The sequence below is a fragment of the Pieris brassicae genome, chromosome 9 (assembly GCF_905147105.1).
Source record: "Pieris brassicae chromosome 9, ilPieBrab1.1, whole genome shotgun sequence".
NCBI lineage: Eukaryota > Metazoa > Arthropoda > Insecta > Lepidoptera > Pieridae > Pieris > Pieris brassicae.
The window spans coordinates 14,301,194-14,327,626 of record NC_059673.1 but is presented as its reverse complement, the minus strand read 5'-3'; the positions used below and the strand labels follow the sequence as shown (position 1 = coordinate 14,327,626).

Below are 26,433 nucleotides of genomic sequence, written 5' to 3'. Positions count from 1 at the left end.
TATTTTAACTAAAAATATATAATAACTAAAACTATTATTATAAATTTAAAAGCAAGGACTTATTTAATTATTTCTAGTGTTGCTACTGTATTCCTGGCAAATGTAATAATCTTTCATTATAGTCATCAAACTCTGAAATATATAGGAACACGAAATCTATTGTCTATCGATCGATGTATCGACCACGCCTCCTTTGTGAAGCCTGACAGTAGGCTAAGTGAAAGGCTTCCGAAGATCCACCTTGAGAACTGCTATTGTAGCACGTTCTTAGTGAGATTTGTTTTAGATCTGATAAGAAGTTAAGTGAGCAAGGATTGGCAAATACGTTGTTGTTATAATTTTAACGTAGCAAAGTATCATCAAACTGATGTTAAATTTAAATGCTGTGCGATATATTTGATTTAGATTCGTATCTATTCCAAAACAAAAAATAAAGGCGTTTGAATTTCGGAAATGATTATACAGTTTTTATTCAACGATTGATTCACCTAAGATATATATAAAGAAAACAATGCGAAGACGTCAAACTGACGTAAAACAAAATTCTGCATAATATAACTTATCGTTGATGATTATAAAAGTATCATATTCAAAGTTAAAATTTTATTCATTCACGCCACATACACATGACGTATGTGTGGCACATACATGATCGCTTAAGAACGCTTAAACCTCGGTTTACAGGCCATTGATAGTTCAATATCATGAGCAACTACCTCAGAGATCTATTCTCTGGCTAGCATGTTTTTTTAATAGCCCTATTTAGAAGATGTGTGATGTAGTGGTGTTGGTGGGCAAACACGCCTATGCCCTAAGCAGTCGCGTACATTCGAAGTCTTAAAGATAACACATGTCCGAGTCGCCTTTGAGCATTATCGTGTAAATAAAACCATAAAATATGGAATAATAATTTTATTTTATTACAAAAATGTATATTATCTAGAATCTATTTCTTTGGTATCCTTTATATCTCTTTCGTTCTGTTTATTACTTGTTATTTCGGCATCTTTATCAGGTTCGTGTTTGTGTCTTCGTAAACGCAATTGTCGGCTACATAGATAAGAAAATAGTTGTATTATAGCCAATGAAATTCCTGGTAACAACCAGGCGTCGGGCAAGACAGGAACCGTAGTAGAATATAGTAACGAGTACAGGGGAGATGATATGGTCTGTGTTGCGCTTTCCAAAGCGCCAAGGACGCTGTAAATTTTACCTGTGAACAAACATATAAAGATTATTTTGGCGATAATAGCAAGACGATTATAGGCTCCTGAAGATAAACCACTCCTTATATGGAAATTGTATTCGTTTTTACAACAAACTCCCAAGCGAAATTATAGAATTATCACTAAATAAATTCGAAGCCCTCGTTAAACGTAAATTAATGAATAAAGCTTTTTTTTTAAATTTGACGACTACTTAAATGATCCTTATCCTTGGGATTGATTTGCTCCAGTTAAAACAATTTGTATGACTCAAAACTTAGCGATTAAAAAGATTGGCGGAAAGTTTCTTGCCTGTTCTTCTTGCCCGCTCTACGCCCTTGACTTGCGAACTGGTAGTAAATGTAAATTTACAATTAATTTAACTTCTTTTCTGACGTTCATAAGTGTACTTATTTACCTATATGAATAAAGTTATTTTGAGTATGATTTTACGTTTAGGAAAGCCAATGACATAAAAACTAGTTTAATAAGACTACGACGTGACCTATTCAACTTAATTTACGTCATTAATGTGGGAAATGGCGATTTCTAGAAATTTAAATAAACGACGGAAACGTTCTTTGGTTTTTAGTCAAAAGATGTTTATTAAAATAGCCGATTCATATCGCGTTATCAAGTGACTCAGTTGTTGACAACAATTCATCCAAATATCTGTTTTTATTTAGAACTGTTTATACGAATTATTGATAAAATCTTAGGCCTTCCAAAAATTGTACAAATCACGGTAGTTATAGAAGTATTATCCTCATGTCTAATTAATATTCCTGAAAGTATTTAGTCAAGTAGATGCCTTAACTTAAGTAGACATTTGTCCCTTTACATCACAGCATGAACATCATTCAACTCTCATAAGTAAAACTGTGAAATATTCTTAAATTTAGATTTTATTAAACCCCTTTGTCGCTTTGTACGTGCTGTTTGCAACAACTATTATATGTTCGTACGTTTAACGTTCTAGTCTACATTGGCACGGTGTATGATCTTGATAAATAAGCGCTCCCTAACACAATCACCAATACCAATTACCTACGTTACAAATCGCAACGAAATAATTATTTTTTATAAGTTAACCTATTAATTGGGGCTATTGTGCAAAAGGTTGTGGTAAGTATATTATATATCGTAGCCAACTAGCTTAATTAGCCGTTCAATCAGCAGTCTCTTTACTAAACAGAACCGTTTAACTAACAGCCTGAAAGACATTTAGCCGTAGCGTTTGTTACAACATTTATTAAATTCGCTGGCTAATGCTTAGGCCATTCGTACGACCATGTTATAGAAATAAAAAAATTGAAATATCTGACATAAGAATATTAGTGTTCTTACACTAACTCTTAACCACTACACTGTTCCATATTATTTCATAAAAATTTGGAAAATATCGATTTGTTGTTAGCCGACCCTAACGAACGACGACGAAAGAAAAGGAACTAAATAGAAACAAACAGGATAGGCAAATTTGACTGACATAAATGAAAAGTCAAAAATCGTACATACCTTGTTCGTTGGGTAGAATTTGCTTGTTAATAATAGGTCGCTGCACAACTTGAGATCCTTGGGAAATGATGCCGATTATTGGAACTGTGAACAAAATAAATAAATTAAAAGTTGCATTTTATATAAAGAAAAAGCAGACAATCAAGCTTAATTTCATATCGAAAATCTTAACGAATTATTATCAACTTAATTACCAATCATTTTTGGAAAAAATGATTATATTATTAGATGGCAATTTCATATTTGTAATAATTGCAACGCTACCCGAAGTTTAAATAGTACTTTTATTCAATAACTCGATTGAACTCGATCTAACGATAACTCGAGGAAAACGGGCAGCCTCTTCACCTGATGTTAAGTCATAAGCCCATGGACACTCACATTGCCAGAAGGCTCGCAAGTACGTTGCCGGCCTTTTAAGAATTGGTGCGGAAATACTTCAGTGGGCAGCTGGATCCACATGGTGGTGCACGGCAAAAATGGAAGGGAGTTTTTCTAGCGGAAAATTGAATCTCGGAATCTCGAACGTAAAAATGTTTTATTCTACAACTGTTACAACTCGATAATTAAACGTATAACATCTATAGTTTTGATAGAAAAAGTAATCGCTTTAATAATAAAAATTATGTTGGTTACATATCTAACTCATACTTATGAAAAATAATAAGAAATAGTTCCTAACTTCTACAAGTCCAATAGAAATAATACTGCATAGAAACATTTATCAGTCGTTAAACCACATTGAGTCTGACGCATGATATTTTTTATTGATACAGCAAGTCCATATAGAAACTATTGTCTTTGTTATTGGTAATAAAATCATTTATTATGTTGATAATACCCAACTTTTTTGCAGTATATTTTTAAAATCTTTAGCCCATATAAATTGTAATAGTTTAATAAAACGTGTGAGTATATTTTAATTCACGTTTTGTAATAAGGCAATCTCTTATTAAAGTATGTGTTGGCCTTGTGCTATCAGCTTCATCCGTCGATCGTAGGCTCAAACCCCGGCTGCTCATCAAGACTTTCTACATGTACGTTGTGTACGTACGGCACAGACTACTTGCATATTGCAACAAACAAATGATCACGAAACTGATGCAGAAATCTGAGGTCTAGGTCTAGGTTGTAAGCGACATTTTTAAAGCTGTTATTATGGATAAAGCTGGATACTTAAACAAAGTGGAATGTATTTTGCTAAAACTATTCTATAACATTTGAAATTTGTATTAAATTGCTAAAGACTACTTTTGTAAAATGTTAGTTATTAACATTTTACAAAAATATAAATTTACTAATGATTATCCTAGGATAGTAGATAGAGGCGAAGATCTACCCTCGCCTATTTGACTGCAGATCAAGAGGTCTCAGGTTCTTCAACGGAATCTTGTTTTTCAATGGTATGTAGTATGACAGATTATAAAGAATTTCGTTGTTTTGGCAATATGGGCTACTTTTCACCGTTTGTCCTACTCCGATATCATAACTATATTCTTTCCTGGTATGAGAAAATGGTATTTTTGCGTATTCGATTTTTGGCCCCAATATTTTTCCACCTAAGGATAAGTACGAATCGCTTTCCTGCTTAGGGTACGCAATCCAAAACTCCAATTCCGAATAGATAATGCATCGTATGTGCGGACACACTTGCAATGTAACATACTGCATTCATGGTCAGACTTCATTAGCCAATGGCAGCTTTTATTATACAATTATCTCCTCTCATCAAAAATTATCACCAATTTTTCTTATCAATGATTTCGATATAATAAATATTGATGATATAGGTATGCTGATAATGTTAGTTTTTTGTACTGTTTATTATGATTTACAGCAGTGTTTACCAGTGGGGCAATTTGATTGTTAAAGGGGGGGTGATGTTATTCCAAATTTATTACAATTATAGGAAACTCTTATACATTGTTTGTTTACGTTCGAAATTAAGTAAATATATAACGTTTTCGTCATTAATAATTGTTTTAGGGTTATTAGATGTAAGAGATGCCTATCGTTATTTGTAAGACTGTATTATAGTGTTAATGCAACAGTTTGAAAAACTAAGACTTCTGATTATGTAAAAGATAGTCATAATGACTCAAATACCTATAAAATAATTAGGGTTATTAGTAGCAAATATTTTTAATCATTAAAGTATGAAAGCGAATGTAAAATAAACATTTATAAGACAGCGAAAGAAATATCTAAACATTTGCTTGTCACAGCGCCTTGAATAAGTGCAATTCACTTTCAATGATCACTACGCATCAAATAGTTTCAGATGCTTTGTACGTTGAAATCTTCGTCAAACTCATGGTGAAGTTTTAACAAAAGTACTAAACTCTTTCTGTCAAATTGCGTATATACGCTGTAAAGAAAAGAGACAAAGGATTTAAGACATCTTAGCAGTCCTATCTACCTACCTAACCTTTCCATCTCAAGCAGAAACTTTCTGATATCTGGGATTCTACCTAATATAATCACAATCTGGAAGTCTAGGAACAAATGGAACATTCAACTGACCTGTCCAAGATACCACAAAGTCCATAAGGAATACATATGCCGACGGCAAAACGACTTATTCTTCAACGCGATTTGCCTTTAGACAACTGAAAGAAAACCTTTATACTATAATATCTTGATCTACTGATTCTGATAGTCAAAGTATCCAGATACAAGCTCACGAAATGTAGAAATGATAGCTGATTTAGATTTCGTTTTTCCAGAAGCCTTACTACACATTTTGTTATTTTATTTTATTTTAAAAGTCACACTAACGAAACACATACAAGCACTTACAGAAAACACATCATGTACAAAATCAAGATACATGCATGTGCATCAATGACAAGTGTGCACAACATTTAAAGGGAAAAATACAACGACAAAGAAAATAACATTAAAAGTAAAAGACTAACTAGACCAAAAAATACATTTTGGCATGACTGTAAGCTTGCAAATCTAACCCAAACACAGCTGTCAAAAATGTTCTAATACGGAGTGTATTATACGCACACACATATTACGCATGTGTCTGCGTGATTAAGATTTTCCTCAAAGATATTTTTATACATAAATTTTATTCCTGTTATTTTAAACATCCACCATCAACCACACACTCCCACTCCATAGTGTGGAGAACGACTAGCGTTAGATCGATTTTGTCACAACCATACTTTTATTATGAATACAATATATTACATATTATTATTATTAAAATGAGTTCTATATGAATACGAAAGCTTGATTGCGCGAGTATTAGCCTAAAGCATCTCTACTCCAAGCACAGAGAAAACACGATATGTCACAGACAGACAGATGAAACGTCACTTTATCCGCTTTCGACAAATTAAGAAACACTTTAATTGTAGTTAACACGTCCGGTCAAATCCTACGTACGTATCTATATATTCTATGTATTGTTATCTACGTATACTGATACGAATAAGAACAAATGTGTGTGACATTCGTTTACACATTTCAATTTAAATTAATTTCAAGAGACGATGGCACGACTGGAATTGCAAGAGACGATGGCAAGAGACCGGACGGTATGAGTTTGATTCCATGGAAGATGGGCCGGGTGCTGGTATGGGATGCAACCTGTTCAGATACACTGGCCCCTTCCCATGTACATGGAACCAACAACAGAGCTGGTGCGGTTTGTGATGCAGCTGAAAGAGCTAAATACAGGGGTCTAGGGTTCGAATATGATTTTGTCCCATTCGGTGTCGAGAATCTTGGTCCGTGGGGTCCTAACGCTATAAGGCTTCTTAAGGAAATATCAAAAAGGTTAGTCGACATCACAGGAGACCGAAGAGCTGGCAGCTACCTCGGACAAATATTAGTCTAGCTGTTCAAAGGGGGAACGCTGCCGTAACGTTGCCTAAAGAGACTCCTTTTAAGTATATATTAGTTATTTTATTTTAAGGTTAGTTATTGCTTTTATACCTGTATCTTATAATTAATTATAGAAAGGATATATGTCTATAAAGAATACTTACGTATAAAAACAACAATTGTAGACTTAGCAGCAAATAGACCCGACGTTGCGAGTACGTAGGAAATGCAGCTCACAGTTCCGACCATTTCATCGGAAAATCTCAGGCGTCGCTTGAGTATTGTCAAAATAAGAAGAGTACCTATACATAAATATCAGTTTCATTAATGCGAAAAAGGTAAATATGCCGATATGAATAGTCAATAATGCTAGTATAGATTATTATATATTGTATTATTACCTAAAGGATAGGAGTGTCATCTGATATTAAGTGATATGAAACACACTGCAAGGGTCTCGTTCCTTGATGCTTTCTACTGACCACATTTTAAACCAATGACTTAGACCTCATCCCATCGACGTAATACAAACTAGTTTCTATCTACATTAAGTAAATTTTAGTACAGGAAACTTTAATTTAGCAAACATTGGAGTTATGATGTATACATTAATGTTTATTTTGAAGAAAACGTCAATAATAATATTGTCTTTTGTTAACATAGCTTTTACACATTAATAAAAACACTTTTGAACGAATTGAAGCTATGTATTATTATTAAAAACTAATTATTTACATAATTTTGAATTTTAAATTTTTTCCGACGTTTCGCGTGCTTTTCAGCGTGCGTGGTTGCAGTGACCACGCACGCTAAAAAGCTCGCGTATACGTTTTTAATAATAATACACAGCTTCAATCCGTTCAAAAAGGGTTTTTATTAAACGTGAATAAGTTATATCAGTTTCAAATTGTCAAAGAATAATTGTGTTAAAAACAATTATTCGTTGACTATTTAATTGATATTTAAAGTCCATAGTCACCTATTTAATAAGGGTTAAATAATATCTACAGAGTGAATACTAAGTATAATGTATTGTGACTGTAGCGAGCAAGCACTGAATGAAAGTATAGAACGAAGCTAGAGCTGTAGTTGGCCTATACCCAAGAAGGGCGACTGAACTTTAATATTTTCTGTTGTGGTGTAAATATCTGTTTTTATAAGAAGGTACAATAAAAACTTAATGCAAAAGTCATCAGACCCACTAAAGCGAGCACTTTAGAAATTTTCGTAAAAATTCTTTGAATTTATTTTAATATTTCGACCGAAGTTGTAGTTTTAAAAGATACTTGAGCTCTTAGCGTAATGAGCAGGTGTCGTAAGAACGATTCAACAAGTTACCTAAAACTCACTTGACCCGATAACTTCGGCGGAGTTATACTTAAGCAATACACGAGATTTAAATTAGTATGGCATCATGTTTATATTATTTGGAAATATATACAGGCTAATTTTAAAACTAATAATACGATGAATTTGTAATATTCGTAAAGTATTGTAGAGTTATTGAGCTAGAGTTTGCATAAACAAATACTTTACTAAAATTACTTATCTTTTATAAATAACAGTATATTTTATAACATAGTAAAACGTCAATCGTAATAAAACTATTCGTAATATTTTGTACTTAGTATGGAGTTTAAAAAAATTAACAATAAATCTGATATTCTATGTAGAATTTGGTTGTTAATTAATAAATATAAATTAAAATATTTGGAAGGCGATTTGAAAGACAGATATAGTAAAGATTATATAGAAATATATTTTTTACACATCTGGTAGTCTATGTCTATATACTAATCTCATCAGTTTCGTCATTGAGCTTTAATAATATGTCGAACTACAAATAAAAAAAGGTTTGCTAATGAAACTGAATTTAAGTTTGTTCTAGAATATCAGTCTAAATTCATAAACCACACATAATCAACCAAATATTTTTTCTTATCCAGCAGTATTCTCGTCCAGTCAACTTTTCTTATAGCAGTTTAACTTAGAACAAAAGAGAATAAGCACTATTAGACATCTTTAATGTATACTCACCGGCAAAACTGACCACATTTCTATAAGCCAAGAAGGAACCGAATAATATATCATCCCAGTGGAACTTGTACCTGTAGTACATATACGCCAATAAAACCTCCGCTGAAAAAATAAAAAAAATTACTTAAAAATTCTTAGAAATGTATAAAATTGGCTCTACAATATTTCGGCGCCTGACGTATAATTTTGGTCAGATATGCATTTTACGATAATATGGTTGAAAGTCCAAATTGGACCTTAAATGTGGTTTCGGATCTGTGCGATACGAACTTAGTCTAATGTAAGACAAATGAAACCCAGGCCTGTCTAATGAGTTGTAAAGAGTGCTTTCAGTCCAACCTGCTTTGGGGTTTTTTTTTAATAACTGACCATCTCGAGATGCTTGGCTTTCATCATAAGTGCTAATTGCTCATTCCACATTAATTAATTTAATTAAGAATGATGGACCCTAATATGATTAACGACATTATTCCTCTTGATACTACGTGTTTGCTTGTTGTTCCCACACTAAACAGCTTCTTATTTTACCACATGTTTCTGATAGAGGTGGAACGTTTGGTTAACATTACACATTAATAACAATAACCGCTGAAACACGGGTCAAGGAGCAAGATAATTTTGTAAACAGATCTTGGCAATTTAAAAGAGTAACGGAGACTTTATGTCTAGTTGTTCTCGTCAGTTCGACGCCCTTTGAGAAGTGACAGAAAATGCAAATTTAGAACTACAGTGTAAACTCTATATCGACACTGAAGCGACTCCTAATTATTAGTCATGGTCAACAACTGTCTACGTGCAAGCAATCCCAATTTGTAAACAAGAACGAATTTCTAAGAAAGTTCACATGCATGATGCCGACAGTGGAGTTTATTGCGGTAACTTAAAAAGTACTTTATTACTCAATTTTTGTCGTTATTGAGAGTGGATGTAATGCTATGTAGAGTGTATCATTGTATGGAAGACAAGCTAAACCAACCAAAGCCAATTGATTTCGAGGGGCGATACATGGAGTTTACACTGTACTATTATTATTTCTTTACTCACCGGACAAAAGCATTCTATCTCCTAAAGCGACAATCAACATGAGAAGGATGATCATTCTCCTATTTCCCTCTCTTTTTCGCACCAGACACTGGATGGCGTTGAATGGTAATCGCCAATTAAATACAGAAACTTGGTTTTCTGTATTCACATTAACATCTTTGATTTTTAACACCACATAGATCAGCGATGCTATCTGAAAACACATTAAATATAGTTAAAACAGTTAAAATCTTAATAAAGTGTCAACACTGACATTTTCTGCATATATCAAAATATCAATGGCGCTTCATCCTTTTAGGCCTGAGCCTCAGATTTCAGTATCTGTTCCGTGATATATTTCTAATTGGAGTAGTTGATCAACCTTCTGTGCCTGACACACTTAAGGCATAAGCAGGCATGAGCCATCGAGCGAGTGCTAAATGCAGCTGGGGATCGTGCCTTTTTTTATAAAATAGGGGGCAAACGGGCAGGAGGCTCACCTGATGTTAAGTGATACCGCCGCCCATGGACACTCTCAACGCCAGAGGGCTCACGAGTGCATTGCCGGCCTTTTAAGAATTTGTACGCTCTTTTCTTGAAGGACCCTAAGTCGAATTGGTTCGGAAATACTTCAGTGGGCAGCTGGTTCCACATAGCGGTGGTGCGCGGCAAAAATTGCCTTGAAAAACGCTCACGACCTACGCCTACGACCCCAGGGATGAGAGTCGCATACTGAAGCCATTAGCTCCACACAGTTGAGACGAATATATTATAGCTTTAATAGTTATAAATAGGGTAGAATTTATGAAATTCTCTATTGACTATATCGCTCATGTATGAGCGATGTGATCAGCAACCATCCCCAAAGTGTAAGGAGAGCTAAATCTTCCTCACCTTTAGACATTTTCTTCTATATAACACCTCATGTTAAGTGATACCGCCGCCCATAGATACTTACATTGGCAAGGGGTTCGCAAGTACGTTGCCGGCTTTTTAAGAATAAGAAATACCGCCATCTAGTGACGGTCTCAAATGAGCATACCTGTAGTACAAGCACGAGAGGGAATACTCCGTAGAATCCCAGCTTCCGGTACAGCAAGGGTCCCCCAATAGAGCCGATGACGTGTGCAATTTGAACTGCGGCGCGATGCGTTCCCATTGTCCGCGTTACGTCACGTCCTGTTGCGTGACATACCTGCAATAATTGTGGTTTGAGGTTCAAAGGGGCATCAAGTGTTACAGAACATAGGAACAGATTTTCCTCTTAATCAGCAAGCTAGTTCCAATTTTAATTTCGCTTCTCTGATAACTCTGTAGTTCCAAAAACTTATAACAACTCTCGGTCACACTTTCAAATACTGAGTGGTTTTTTTAAAGAACGGGGCAAACGGGCAGGAGGCTCATCTGATGTTAGGTTATATGGCCGCCCATGGACACTCTCAATGCCAGAGAGCTCGCGAGTGCGTTGATGGCCTTTTAAGAATTGGTACGCTCTTTTCTTGAAGGACCCTAAGTTGAATTGGTTCGGAAATACTTCAGTGGGCAGCTGGTTCCACATAGCGGTGGTGCGAGGCACTGTATGTATAATATAGATGTTGTTGCATACTTAAGGATGTTGGATTAGATGTAAAATTAAGACTATTTTTTCTTTATAACAATTGTTTTAAAAAAAGCACAATGTATTACATAGAAGAGCGTAACGTATATTTATAAGGAACTGAGTATTAGGGAAAGAATTCAGGTGCTAAACAGTGATAAGTGAAAATGGTACACAAGAACAAAGTGTCTTTCCCGACATAGTAAGTGTAAGTCACAACTTAATACATTGGACACTTTCTTATGTTAAATATCTTTATTAGTAAATCAGGTTAGATTTAAATTAGTTATGAGTCTAAAAGTTTAAACACATTTCCAGAACTTACATCACCTATATGACTGAAGGCAGCTGCTAGTAGCAAGCCGAAGTTCCCACCTAAAGATATAGGTATCTGTACTGTATACAGCACTTGTAGTGTTGAGGCACCAGGGAAAGTCAGCATGAGGAGTAATCCTGTCGTCATAACACACATCCCCAGGAGGGGTATGATAAGTAGTGGTTTTCTCCTGCCACTACAGTCACTCCATGGACCCACGAAGAGCAGGACGATGGTAGAAATAAGAGATCCAACAAAACTTCGACTCACATTAACACTGGATACAACTACTTGACTGGCCACCTGGAATTTAAAATAAATTCATCACTCAAAAGAAATAAGTTGAACAAAAGAGTCGTTCCTATGTTTTGCGGCCACAATATCTAGTCTTTAGTTTCTGGCTTAGTTTTGAATATATTTAAACTTAGTCAATAATTTCTTATTAATATTTTCATTATTCGAACATTAATAGTATGACGTTTACATGTAGCTTTGTTCTGGTTATCATCGCTTTGCAAAGGGTTTATCAAATTTTAATGATAGAATATACCTCTGCAGCCCTGAACTCCTCTCCTACGCCATTACTACATATCTCAGGAGACTTTCCTAAGTCTACAGTACACGCTGTTCGCAAGTAGAAATTTTGTAGAGATGTCTGGCCAAGGTTGATAGCTATCATGGCTCCAACCAACGCTGGCTCCAGGATAAACTGCCATCCCTTTGTATTTGAGGAGTTTTCTTCTGCTTCTGGTTTGCTTTCTTTGTTCACATTCAATGTGGACGGGCTGGAATTATAGATTTTAATTTACAAAAAGGTGGTTATATATGTTATTTAGAAGAAGTTTAATTACAAACACACGCACAGAAGTATTACAAATATAAAGATATATTTCGAAAGTAAAACGACTATAATAACAAATGTAACATAATTCATACTTTTAATAATATATAATAAAAAAATGTAGTCTATATTTCATTGATAGCCAACACTTTCAATAAAATATACAAATGCAATGTTGTTTTCCAAAACATATTAATTAACTATTTAAAAGAATATCAGATATTCTACCCATGATATAAAACCCATGGTAATTTTGGAATAAGTGGCCTCCACTTTCTTTAAAGGTCACTCACAATTAAGGTCGACGTAGGTAACGCAAACGACCCGCGAACATACATGCCTCAAAATTTTCTCTACCCTTTTGATGTAATTCCTTAAAATTCCCTTTTATATTTTCATAAAGTCAATCAATACATAAAAAAAATAATAGAGAGACAAAAGACAAGTTTCATATTTGAATTCACTGTGCCCCGTCTCACGTTAATTCGGCAATGCTAATGCCTCGCGTGTTCTACTTTTACTTAATAATATTAGTATTAACAAAAATAATAGTACAAATCACGTTTGAATTAAAAATCGAGTTAGATCCGTGTCGCAACAATTATGTTGTTTTATCCGACTGTGGCGAATTAACAAAGATGATTGTACTATAAGCTACTTTCTATAACCACTGCATAGCTGTCCTCGGCCATTATCCAGTCTGGAGTCTGGAATTTTGAATTATGTTAACTAAAACCGATTGAAGTCAGGAATTTTATATACGCATGTAATAGAATATACAACACAATCATTCAAACCAACAAGTGTGAAATGCCAGGTTATTGCCGTATTGCAACAACTGAATATTTATTTATTAGTATTTCTTCAAAATACCTTAACTTTTCTAACTCCTGTAGTTCCGTACCGTCAACCATATTTCATGTATTTTTTAACTTTCTACACACATATTTCACACAACTAATGATATTCTCAGACGCGTGTATTCAATATCGTGATATTTCCACTAATGTCACAATGATAAGATATGGCTGTTTGTATGTCGGAAACAATGAAACCGGCTAAACAGTGTTAGATCAGAGAAATAAAGTGCAGGGCAGAACCAAGAAGGTGAAATTATACTGTTTAAAATTACAGTAGGTGATAGATCGGTAGATATGTATTCCCTAAATTAATTTTGGATAAGGGTAAACAGTGAAAATAGATATTGAAAGATAACGTATCTTATCTGTCACACTAGAGCTGCATAGTAGTCTGTAGCCGTTAGCTCAGGTTTGGAACCTCATCAATAATAATAATAAAAAAGCCCTTTTTATGTCCATATCCTTCATTCCATTTCAAACATTGTTAGTATTTACTTATAGCTAAAAAAAGCTGATATTTCTATCAAGAGCAGCACACCATCTTTTTTGTTTGTCCATTGCCATTTTAGTTCCAAAGCTTGTGCATAGGTACTTTGTGTATTATTACTAGTTATCGCCTAGCGCTTTGTGTTGATCTAGTCTTCAATACAAATCATTGTATATCAGCCAAATTATAAAATCATAACTATTTATACAACTTTCGCAGGAATTCCTCTTTATGGTGAAAATGAACACCAAGTGCTAACTAGAGCAAACATTACTTTCCAAGTTAACACAGAACTTTATATACGTACTCGATTTTTTTGTCGTACAGAACGACGCATATTCAACTTGAGTACCAGTTTATAATGTTTTTGATGGGATAGTTTTACCTTTACAATATTTTTATTAAGACAGATAATTTTAATGCTAAAATCAAGACACGACTTATTTCCTAGTCGCGATTAACAACAACGAAACTTTGGTTCGTAATGTTTTGAATAAATTCAAAGAAACATTCATTTCTGTTATTTTTATATTCTGTAGTAACATCTACTACTTTTACACATAATAACTGTATATTTACTGTCATAACAATTTGAGAAGCACTAGTTTGGGATATCGGCTGGTTAAAGGTTAATCGAGTCAACCGCCAATTGAAGTACACAGTCGTGTTAGCGTTAACGTTGCTACCATACATTCGCAACTTTTTACACTTGCTCATTTTTATAGGTTAATGACCAGAAAAGTAATCGTTAAACATACATGATAAATTGCAAGATAATATTGCATTAACATCGACTTGCAAGAAGATCAGTGCTTACTTAAGTTTATAAGATAATGTTTTTATTAAAACATATATGTACCTAGAAGGCATGGATGTTTCATTCAAAAGATATTTTGTTCATTAAGCGCAGGACTACTAAATTTAAGTTAATTTGACAATTTACTTACTGTGTTATTTCATTAATATCGTTCGGATCGTTTTACTAGTGTTAAAAAAACGAAAAACCAAATGGGGTTTAATTTATTGGCCAAAAGCATACGTGATGCAACCGACTATAGACCAATCACAATCAAGCTGTGGTGGAATGATGGTGAACAATTCCTCCAACAGACATAATATTACTGATTCAGTATTGAAAACACACATACAGAAACACAAAATAACAATAATCAAAGATAAAAAAATAAAAAAGAATGAAAGATAACAATTTTTTTCTTTTAAAAGAACAAGGTAAGTTTTCAGTATATGAGGCGTGTGTGCTGTGGTTGTAATTGGCCCTGGCCTACCATTATGCTGAGGAACAGAGTTGTTCCCCAGCGCTGGTCATTCTGCCAGAGACCACAGAATCGCCCAATCTAAAGGGAGGTTTCTCAACCAGTCTCGCGAGTAAGACCTGCTAGTCCCAGTGATTTTTATAAAAATAGAATCTCGCTGTTGGCGTGAAGGGCCTTGACAAATGGGCAGAATCCCGCGACTAGCGCAAGGGCGACTCCTGCAAGATTCGGCTTGGGCCGCCAATGTGTCCCAGTGGTTAAAGCAGAGAAGTTTAATATATCCTTAGCAGCATAGCTTTAATAGCGCGTTTCAGGGTTAACGTCATAGCAGTGTTTGTGGCGGTAAAATGTAGGTGTCGCTACAAAGCGACATGCTCCCTCATCAGCCAATCACAATGAAACGAAACGCGCCGTGTATATTCTTAATTTGCCGTCCGATTTTAAAATATTAAATCAAGGTGTTAATTTGATAACGATGTATGTCACTGAGTTTCTGTTATCACTTATCAAAGAAACTTGACGATTATGATAATTATTATTTCGTTCGTCGACGTCATAATGTATCATGCCCCTACGTGATCGACATCACATACCACTTGATGCATTGAAAAGAGTAACGGCGTTATTTGTTTAAATTTAGAAAAAAATATCATACACATTTATGTATTACTATATTTTTTTGTAAATTTTTTTATACATACTTTAAATTTAGTTATTATTAATTATTATTTCTTATGTAATTTTGGTATATTTCTTATATAGTTTGTGTTGCCTAGATTATCAGTGATAAGACGTTGCAGTAATTGATAATTGTTTTGTTAATATGCTGTGTCATTTATTATTGTGTGTATGTTTTGTTTTAGTAAAAGTAAAACAATATTTGAAAACTTTTAACACTTCGACCGCCGTTACTATAGTTATATTTAGCGAAGACTAAAATTTAGAAATGTGTGCCCTACATGACACAAAGTATGAAAATAATTAAAGAACTGCATAGATTAACAGACGTTTTTAATTGTCCGAAAGTCACCTTCGTGGAAATTGAAGTACAGTAAGAAATAGTTCCTCTGTAAATATTTTAATCTTAGTTTTTAGTTCTGTGTTGTTTTCTATGTGTATGTATTGTTTGTATGTGACATAAATATAGTTGCCGAATTGGAGTAATTTGTAATGGTACTTATTTTATTTAAAAAAAACTTTGTTAATGCGCAGAGGCGATGAGAACTTGGAAGAAACTGATCGTGCTTAGTAACACAAGTGCAAAAGATCACGCAATCCTAAGCCAACCAGATGTTCCGATCAAGTGGAAGAACTATCGTCCTTAAAACTAAAATAAGAGAGGCGCTGGGCAGAAACCGCTGGAAACAGATTGTCCGCTCCAGATGTTTCCTTAATGACATGAGCCGGTAGCTCACTGAAGAGAGAAAGAGAACACTTTGACTTAGTTGCGGTAACTAACATTTGTATTATAAGATTAAATTGCTTATTAAGTGATCTAAGAAGTAGTATATATGTCGCAGTAAAGTAGTTAAATCAGAGAGTTAATTGAATATCTAGACAATTAAAAATCGATATTCAATCAGGTCACTAAAGTTCCGTCAGACGAGTGAGTAAACGAAACGTATAACGAGTTTCCTAAACGTTCCTAGGCAACAAGACTTACCTAACCTAACTTACAAAAAAGCAAAACACAAAATTTCCAAATCATGGCGGAGTCTTGTTTTACCATCTCGTTTTACATTGTTAGTCAACACACTGGCTTTCGGTCAGACAGATAGTTAAACGTTTTCGATGCTGCTTTATTTAAATCAAAATGCTAGCGACTTGATTGAATATCGACATTTAATTAACTGTCTAGAGATTCAATTAACTCTCTGATTTAACTACTTTACTGCGACATATATATTATAATAACTTGGTTCCGTAGTATCACCCGCGTTGATTTGTTGTATTTCTATAATAATAATTATACTCCATTTAGCATAAAATCATAATTTATTATACATCTAAACTTTCCCCAGAAATTACACTATCTATATCTCTATATTTATCTAATATATCACTATATTTGTTAAATTAATTATCATTCATCACAAAAAAATATCATCACGTATTTAATTTATAACAATTAAAAATTTGTCTTGTAACAATTTAAAGTAGAGAACTTTTGTCAAGAAGGTATCTAATAGCCACTTCTTCCTTGCGTCTCTATCCTTATGAGTAACATTATTGTTAGCTTCTAGTTCATTCAAACACACAAAAAATACAATACATAGTATATGCGTTGATTCCTACTAGGTTTTAGAAGATTGCATTTCCTCAGTATAGCGTTGGTACTCTGTAACTCCATAACGATTTCAATGTTGAGTTTTTGTTCTGCGCAATCTCAATGCCACATCGAAGTTATGAATAGAAAATTGTGTCGGTTTATACAAAAACGAAGTTATCGTTTCGACGCAGTATCTTGTGTTAACATAGAAACTGATGCTTTCCTCGCTCAACGCAGAGATAAGCAAGGAAATGCTGCCCGCGTTAAAGAGTACACTGCCACAGGGACCAAACCTTTTTTAATTATTTTTATTATTACTGTAGGTTAAGAAAATAATAAATACTGTATATACGATTGTAATGTTTAGATTTTAATAAACGATTTCCGCAAATAAATTGTTAACCGAGATTAATATTTCCGACCTCGTTGATAAATGGATGTATTTTAAATTATTAATATCTAAGTGATATTAGCAGTTATATAAATGGAACTGTTGGTTATGTAAAATGTTGGCTATTATATGTTGTAATTAGACATGTGTATTAGTATGTGATATGTCGGACTTTGTATGGAAAGGACCAATGGGAAGAAGACGAGAGCATCCCAAAAGAAGGCGAATAGAAGATAAAGAAGCGTAGGCAGGAAAAGAAAGAAATCCGTGGATATTTGGAAAAAAATATCAATTTGGCATGGCCAACAATAAGTAAATATTGGGCTTGGGCTAACAATAAGTAAATATAACTTAAAAATAACAGTAAAGAAATAAATGGTACTGAAGGACGTTAGGTTAATAGGATAACAAGAAATAAATGTATATAACAAATCGTAAATAAACGGGCTTTATCAAAGTGAGAATTCATTGCTCCAGAATACGTGATTCGCAAGCCATAAGCGTGAATTGAATTTGTTAAATATACTTTCTATAATAATGATTATAGTAATAAGTCACACAGCGAACGACATTGTATATTGCTCATCGCAGCCTACATACACCTTTGCATTTTTCATGGTCGTGCCAGGTCTAAAATTATAGTCTTGTATCGCGCGCCAATAGGTATAAACGCGATCATTATAATCTCATACAAGTGTTAATTCGAAATTCTAAGACCTTGATATTAATTACCAATATATAAAACGAGTTTACGTTTCAGTTAATTAGAACGTTTTCATACATTTTAAATGCGTTATTTCAGTGGTTAAATAATTGTTGGAAGTGTGTGTTGTACAGTGAATTGTGATTGGAATTTGGAACCTATTTTTAAATGGATTGCGCGGATAAATATGGGTAATTTTCAATTAGACTAAATACAAGTAATAAATTCCATTTGGTTATATATATTACTGTATTCTTCATTCATATTTTATTTAGACATTTTTTATGAACCCAATTGTGAGCTTATTGTGAGCTTTACAGGTAGATATTTATTTAATAGACATAAAACATTTATTTATCACAATTCTTATAAATATACTGTTTTGCATAAATAGTATTTTTAAATTACTTTCTGTTTCGTTGACAATTTCCTAAAACCAATTATTGTTTCTTAATTGAATAATTCAATAATATTGAATTACATTACATTAAATGTAATGTGTCATTGTAATTCTCGGCTAAGGTGGTATGCCACAAAAAAAGGTACACACGCCGATATAAGAAACGAAAACCAGTGGGTTTATAAAAACCACTGTGCATGCTTGGTCCTTTCAGACAGACATTATGTATTTCTCAAAGACAATAATTAGAAGCGAAGAAAATTTATTGAAGATTTCATACTAATTCTAGTTCAAAACTCATATTTGCTATGCTTTTCTATCATGCACTTGTTCATACAAAAATTTTGAGTCGCACACAATATAAACATACTGCCAATTTTTTTCATTGTTTCAAATTGGTATGACGTAGTCTTTATGTGAATTCTAATTAGCCTCCTTATGAGGTATGGCCTTCAATAGACCATAATTATTATTGGAAAATTATTATGATTTGCATTTTGTTATTTAATCTATAAAGGTTATACGCAATAGATTTTGTCCTATTGTACTCTATGGAATCTACAGACTATATTTATCCGTTGAATGAACCATTCCAAATTGAAATGAATAATTTAAAAACTTTATATTTACAATTTGAATTTAGATTATCTCCAGTTTATAGTCTAGATTAATATCGTTGTTGTGTATATAATCTGTTTTGTCTGTATATAGTTATTTGTTTTTATTATTATTGTTGGTAAATATTTAAAATATTTTTTCCTATGATAGAATTTACTAGAGAAAATATGTAAGGCGGTGAATAATTATTATAGGGTTATGGTATGTTTACAGATATATTGTTAACCTTAAGAAACAATTAGAGAACATAAGGTAACGACCATTAAGATACCACGACCATAAAAGAAAACGAAAACGCACTATATATAGCCTTTCAACTAAGTTTCCGCATCGAGAGGAAGTAGCTCTTTCGTTCCGTCAATGACGTGACGTCATAGCATCATAGTATCGATCCCTTTGCCTTCGGTTATTGCGCTTGGAGTAGGACAAAAAACTTCTTTGCGCTAAATTAAAAAAAAATAGAGAATTTCAAGTAAATATAGAGCGGAATAACTATTGTATCACAATGGCAATACCTAACTATAGATATTATTGTCAGCAGCGTTAGTGATTGCCCCATGGAATAAAATGATGGCGCATGCGTGAAAATGGCGCCGACCTCACTGCAGGGCAGTACAGTAGTACAGGGCCGGTCATTTTAAGAACCAGTAGAAGTGTGTTTCTTGATTTGGTTTTTGTATGCTAGTACACTTTTAAAAAAAATATTACGTAAAAATATATTTCGACATGGGAATTGGACTTCACTGTATTAGAACATAACTGTAATTAAACAAAATTATTTTCTAATAACAGCACATATTTTATCATCGAACTTTTATTCGAAATATTTTAACAACATATTTCTAACAGAAGTTCGATGACCATGGTAAAAAATCACAATTAAGTGAAAACTAATTCTCACTTCTATGAAAAAAGGGAAAATATAAATTTGTAATATAATGTTAATGCCTTAACGAATTAATAGAATAATTTCTAACAAAAATTAACGGCCAAAGTTGAGGAAATTATAAAGAAAATAAAGCAATTGAAATGGCGCTTGATCGGGCACATGGCGAGAGATAGAACGTTGAATCACGAGATGAAAAAAGGAAAAGAGGAAGACAGAGCAAGAGATAGGCATACAATATAAAGAGAATAGGAGGCACAACTTGAATAAGAAGAGCTATCATTAGAAAATAATGGAAGCAGTTGGAAAAGGACTATCAGTCACAGGACACGCTGATCAAAACTAGCACATCTGATGTATTAGATTAAGTTACGTTATGTATACGTTATAACTAAAACAAATGTTAATATATATATTATACTGGGTATCAGCAATAAATGCTTAATAATTATTAAAAAAATCCATCTAACTTAATGCATTGAATGAAATAGGCGTAGGGACAGTTTGAATTAGTTATAATATCGTTTAAATAAAGCAGGAAACATATTGACTGATAAATACGGCCCTGTCTGCCATTTGCATTCGGCAACTCTCGGAGGTTCTCGCGCATTTCCGTAGATCACTTTCCAACCCTCGTAGAGATGCCTCTACAATGTTACGGAAAATCGTTTTAACATTACTCCAGTTATATACCACTATTAACTATTTTTAAGTGAAAATATGATTATATAGGATAGGATAAGTGTAGTTTATGGTTGAAATAAGTGTCTGTGATAGTTGTATTGTGCTTACGATTGCGTAGAACGCTTAAGGTAAGGGCTCACCCCTTCAGTAAAACCATTTCATCGCCTAAATATATTCTTTTTTCAAAACCACGCCTTCTAGTGGTAAAGTCTGTGATTTCAGTACAAAGTACGTTCTATGCCAAGTCGGAAAATGTCTTCCGATGAGTGAGTAGGTATACTATATCGCGGTGAAGTGATACCTTAATCTTGGTTTCAGACAAAACGCCATGAAAAACGTAGAAGACGACGATGACTGAGAAAGAAGTGAATAGGATGCTGGGTAAGTTTAGTATATTTGGAGTGTGACCTCCTTTACGTAAACCTCTTTCACAGAGGCAAATAGTATGTGGTTATTTCCTAAAAGAACTGCTATTGCTAATAACGTGTAATTCCTAGGTATAAAACATATTATATATAGTAGATTTTGTATATGTGTAATTCGATTACGTAATAATTAATTAAACAAAGGTTAATTAAACGTCTTTATTACTAGAAAATGATTTCTCGAAAGCAGTTTCACCCAATTGGTTTTAAAGGCCAGAATTGTCATTCGAAATAATCTAACGATGTCAAAAAGCTGTTGATTGCGACTCCACCTACATCTGCTTATGTACATTTCATAAACTGTGATGTCATACAGTTATTTTTCAAACATTACGCCTTTTCTCTCTGTAATCGGCAGCTCATGTCTGAGCGTCGTGGTCAGCAAGAAAGTGTGGAGTGGACTTTCTGTTTCCACTGGTCCAGCGCGTCTCTCACGACAGTGTACAGAGGACGATGAGCCTTGCATTTGATCGGTCCATCTGGTTGGTGAATGACCACGTGATCTTATGCCTTCTGTGTTACCAAGTCCTCATCGCCTCTGCGCATTGTTATTTTAGTTAAAGGAACAGAAGACTTATTACATAAAAATACAGCAATTTCAGATGTGAGAAATAAATATAAATTCTAAGTTCTTTTGTTATGTGTCGTTTGGAATAGATTTTGCTAGTTTATTGGTAACGTACTTAGCCACGCTGTATAGCTACATATATATACTATATACTACGATTACAGCCTAATTATTTTATTTAATGAGCCAAAAATAAAGGAAACCTTTACTAAGCTTAATCACCATTAACTTTCAATAAACTTCTCTAAATAGTGTAATGGTTGCAATTCGGCCTTTAATGCGTAATTTCCTTAAATCTTAAAATAGGTAAACCATATCTCCCAAAGACAATTGAGGCGAAAACAATATGTGTCACAGACAACTAGCTTAATTAGCCGTTCAATTAACAGCCTAGCATTTTAACTTAACGCCGTTTAACTAGCGGCCTGAAAGATTCAGCCGTAGCGTTTGTAACATTTAATAAACTGGCTGGCTATTATTTAGGCCGGAGTGGCCATGTGGCAGAAATAAAAGAGATAAGACATCTGTAAAAAAAATATTTCTTTAACAATTACATTATTTGACTCAATTGAATTGTCACTCCTACTTGTTGTGTTTCATTAAACTTGGGAAAACACCATCAAAGTTGTGGTTTGCTGACTCCATATTGATAGTTTGAAGAATTTTGTTTCGACTTTGAGAGTGGCAGAACTAAATTATTAACAGTCAAGCTAGACGAGTAATGAAACGTCATCGATACAAGTAATTTAGCTAGCTCTGTTCAACTGTCGAATATCTTTCAGGCCGCTAGTTAAACGGCGCTGTTTAGTTAAGAGGCTAGGCTATTAATTGAACGGCTAATTAAGGCTGCGACATATGTATTTTGATGGTCAATAACAGTGTTCATAGAAAATAAAAACTTTTATGACTCTGTCATTTACTTATGTGGTTTTTGTTCTCTTCACTAATCGCAGTATTTTTGTTTGTGAACTTCGATATCAAAGATTAAAATTACTGCTTTGACGTATTTGGAAAGATTAATCGAAGAAAAGTATGTGTTTGAATGTATGTCACGAATTCCCTAATGGGCAGAAAGAAAATTGAATCATAGTTTCACTAATTAATATTTATATAATACAAGGAAATAAACAAGTAGAACATCCTTAAGTTTCATATAAATTGTTTGATTATGTTTTCCGGTTGTTGTTATGTACAAAGTTATATTATATTATAATTCTGCTGTTTTGAATTCCTTTAAATGTTTTATATATAAATCTTATGTGTACTTCAACTCCTTAACTGGACTGATGTTGATGATTTTTTATTTATTGTCTTCAAGTGGCTTCGAATAGTTTAAAAATAATGATTATTTTGTTTATATTGGAGAATGGTTTAAACGTCCAATAAGCTTGTTTTACAGCAGAGCTCCTCACTAAAATTAATACGAATTACCAAACCAATAATTCAGGCAAAAATGAACACAAATAATTCCTACAATATCCCAAGTGCTTTTTGCGAAAACTGAAAAGAACGAAAAATATAATTAATGAAGTTTACAGGGTAAGTCCGCAGGTTTCAGATGAGGGCGTTTGCCTCAATATATCCCTGACCCGATACGAGCTCTATCTATTCAAACGTATTTGCGATGCGCTACATTTTACGTAATCAAAAACCCGTTTTAAAACTTATCATTCCATTTATTATACTTACTAAACCTTAATGTAGGTCGTCAGCAGCCCAGCTGACTTTACTTATTTTTAAGCCTTACCCGAAACAATTGGCATTGAGCCTAGAATCGAACCCATGGCCTTGATTAGAATGTCAATTAATTACCTTTATCAATAAAATTCTCAGTTATTATATAGCGTCATCTGTTTTTGTTTTTGTCTCGATAGGTTCACAAGTGACGTGACTTCAATATGTCAAAAATGTATTGGATACAGGAGTCACAACGTTTTTGAACGTTTTCTATAGCGAATAGAAAAAGTACACACATTGTGTCTGTACTAGGATCGTTTAATAATAGAAAGTGACGTACGTGCTTGGCGCATAAATGTCATAGCATCTTTCTTGCTTTATTTCCTGTACTTATCAATACAGGTTTTTATTTATTTATTTATGTATTAACACTTCGTAGGAGAAATAATAACAATTGACATAATTAAATGTTAAGCAGGGTAACTGGCCTTATCGATTACGAGCGATCTCTAACTGGCAACCAGCATTTAGAATAAAAAAACATCTATTTCGTATATTAATTATTTTACACGTAGTTTATAGTTAAATGGAATCATAAACTTAGTCCAAAGACGTTGAACAAATTTACGACTTATTTACCAATGATAATATGTTTACGAAATAAAATTTAAATTGTAGGTACTACATATATATACTAATTGAAGGGTTATATTACGTAACCTAATTTTGTTTAGTATGCATGTGCCTGCTTAAGAAACGATAAGCGAAGGCGCAAAAGGGTCTGTTGGTTACGATTTATAACTCCCGATTTCTATTCAACACCAATCGGTATTGACATGGTTAACTTATTATAACATTTACGATATTTTTACAAAAATTTATCGTCGGGGTTATTGAATGTTCAATTGTCCTATACGACTAGGACATCAAATTTACCGGTAGTTATTTACAATTAATTCTATTAAGTGTGGGTGACAAGGCAAAATACAAAATACCATCCGTATCACCTCGACGTCCGTCGTTCCACGACTGAGCGTTTCTTGAGGCAATTTTTGCCGCACTCTACCACTATGTGAAACCAGCTGCCCACTGAAGTATTTCCAAACCAATTTTACTTAAGGTCCTTCAAGAAATGAGCGTACCATTTCTTAGAAGGCTATAGGCGGCGGTTTGCATCCTGTTACATAATAATAAGAAAATAAGTACAAACAATAATTCATAGATTTTCTGTATGGAATGTAATGGGAGTCAAATAACGGCACCAGTACAAAATAAGAAGGCCCCTTCTAACCGTAACTATTCCCTCCATTGTCGTAAGTCGAAGCGATAGATTACGAGCAACTAATCCTTTACCGTTGTAAACCTATAAGGGCTGAAGAAAACAGTTTTATTGCATGTAATGTAACTGCTAGTCGCGACTACTCATTAATAAGTAATTTTCTAGGTCCGACTGTGCCTAATAAATACGGACGGCATTATTATCCTAAAAATATTGTCTTATGGGAATCTGAATATTGCTCCTGTGTGTTAAATAATTTAAGGCTAACTTCGTCATCATAATAGAGATTGAAATCTAATGGTCTTGCACTTGGAAGACAAGTGCGTATGAATAAAGATAAGTGTAAACAACGATATCTTATCAAACTTGGATAATCTAGCAAAAGATGATCGCGGTCGTGTTGTGTGTGTGCGCAAAAATCATTAGTTATGTGAAAAGTGCTAGTAAAAAGTCGGATGAATATTATGTCACTGGATTTCAAAGTACGTATGTATATATCAAGAATTATGGCGTGGTTACAACTTACATCCATGACCTTGTTTGTATGCATAATTTTTAATCCTTTTATTAGCTCTAGGTCAACAGTTTACGCCGTTTATGTAGTAGTAACTTGTAACTAACAAGTTATCTATCATTTATATAACACGTTTTATATGATTACGAAATACGATGTATTTCAATGATTTACCGTAGGGGCATTAAAATTAATGTGACAAAAACAAAAGTGGAAAAAAACTAATTAAAATATTGATGTAAGCGACATCTATAATTACTTAACGTAATAAGCTATTGGTATTGTCTACTTATAGGTCACTGACTATGATGGATTCATCATTTTAATTTTTTTTATACATACTAGATGGCGTTGTTAACGTAAAGTTCATTGCAACTCCCAATTAACAAAATAAAATGTTTTTGAAATTTTTAAATACTTAATCAAGGTCTAATTTAACCTATTATTTAAATAAATTTATAATGTCTTACTACGGTAAATATTTAAAAAAGAAAATTAAACTATCAATCATGTACAGGTCATTCACTTTACAACATACACTTTTTTGCGTAATAAATGGAGGTATGTTATGTTATAGAGATGTAATAAACGGAGTAAGTATTCAGAAAATTTCCCGTTATATAGCTGTGGCAAGCCTTTTTCGAAATAAACATTCTACATTAATTCACAGGCATGGGTTTCATATATTTTAAGATATTAAAAACTATTTAGGTATCTACTAATTGGCATCAAATAAAATTTTTAAAACAGCAAGACAGGTAAACGGATTTTGAATTAAACAGTATTGAAGTTAATGCTTTCTCTTAAATAACTTGTGTGCTTAATCTTTTAAATTATAAAATTGAAAAACTTACGACTTGTTTAGATTATTCAAAACAGACGATTCTTCCATTTGGCACAATTAATATCATTTTTGTAATCCAAGTATGACAGTGTGTACTGATACCGATATTAATTGACTAGAACACAAATTATTGCAAGCATAAGTCAAAACAAAAAAGAAACACGAAACTTGAAATGC

At 33.4% G+C, this 26,433-nt stretch overlaps 2 protein-coding genes across 4 annotated transcripts in view; one reads left to right on the top strand and one right to left on the bottom strand.

Moving 5' to 3' along the window:
* Positions 1-897: 897 nt before the first annotated feature.
* Positions 898-26,403, bottom strand: LOC123714127 (proton-coupled folate transporter-like). Of its 2 annotated transcripts, none has more exons than XM_045668279.1 (9): positions 26,267-26,403; positions 12,087-12,321; positions 11,546-11,839; positions 10,666-10,818; positions 9,645-9,837; positions 8,601-8,702; positions 6,728-6,865; positions 2,724-2,807; positions 898-1,213 (listed from the first exon to the last, which is right to left on the bottom strand). In XM_045668279.1, the coding sequence occupies exons 1-9, from the start codon at positions 26,302-26,304 to the stop codon at positions 936-938; spliced, it is 1,515 nt and encodes a 504-aa protein (XP_045524235.1). In that variant the 5' UTR covers positions 26,305-26,403; the 3' UTR covers positions 898-935. The 2 variants fall into 2 exon arrangements, with proteins under 2 accessions (XP_045524235.1, XP_045524234.1); XM_045668278.1 differs by lacking the exon at positions 26,267-26,403 and adding an exon at positions 13,251-13,415.
* The window catches only part of LOC123714125, a 77,903-nt gene continuing 69,783 nt past the window's right edge, over positions 18,314-26,433 (top strand). The window contains exons 1-2 of one of the 2 annotated variants that reach the window (XM_045668271.1): positions 18,314-18,552; positions 21,268-21,330. In XM_045668271.1, the coding sequence (XP_045524227.1) occupies positions 21,300-21,330 (31 nt within the window). In that variant the 5' untranslated portion in view covers positions 18,314-18,552; positions 21,268-21,299. Of the gene's footprint in view, positions 18,553-20,931; positions 21,078-21,267; positions 21,331-26,433 lie in introns of those variants that run through there. The other variant, XM_045668272.1, reaches the window with a different exon arrangement.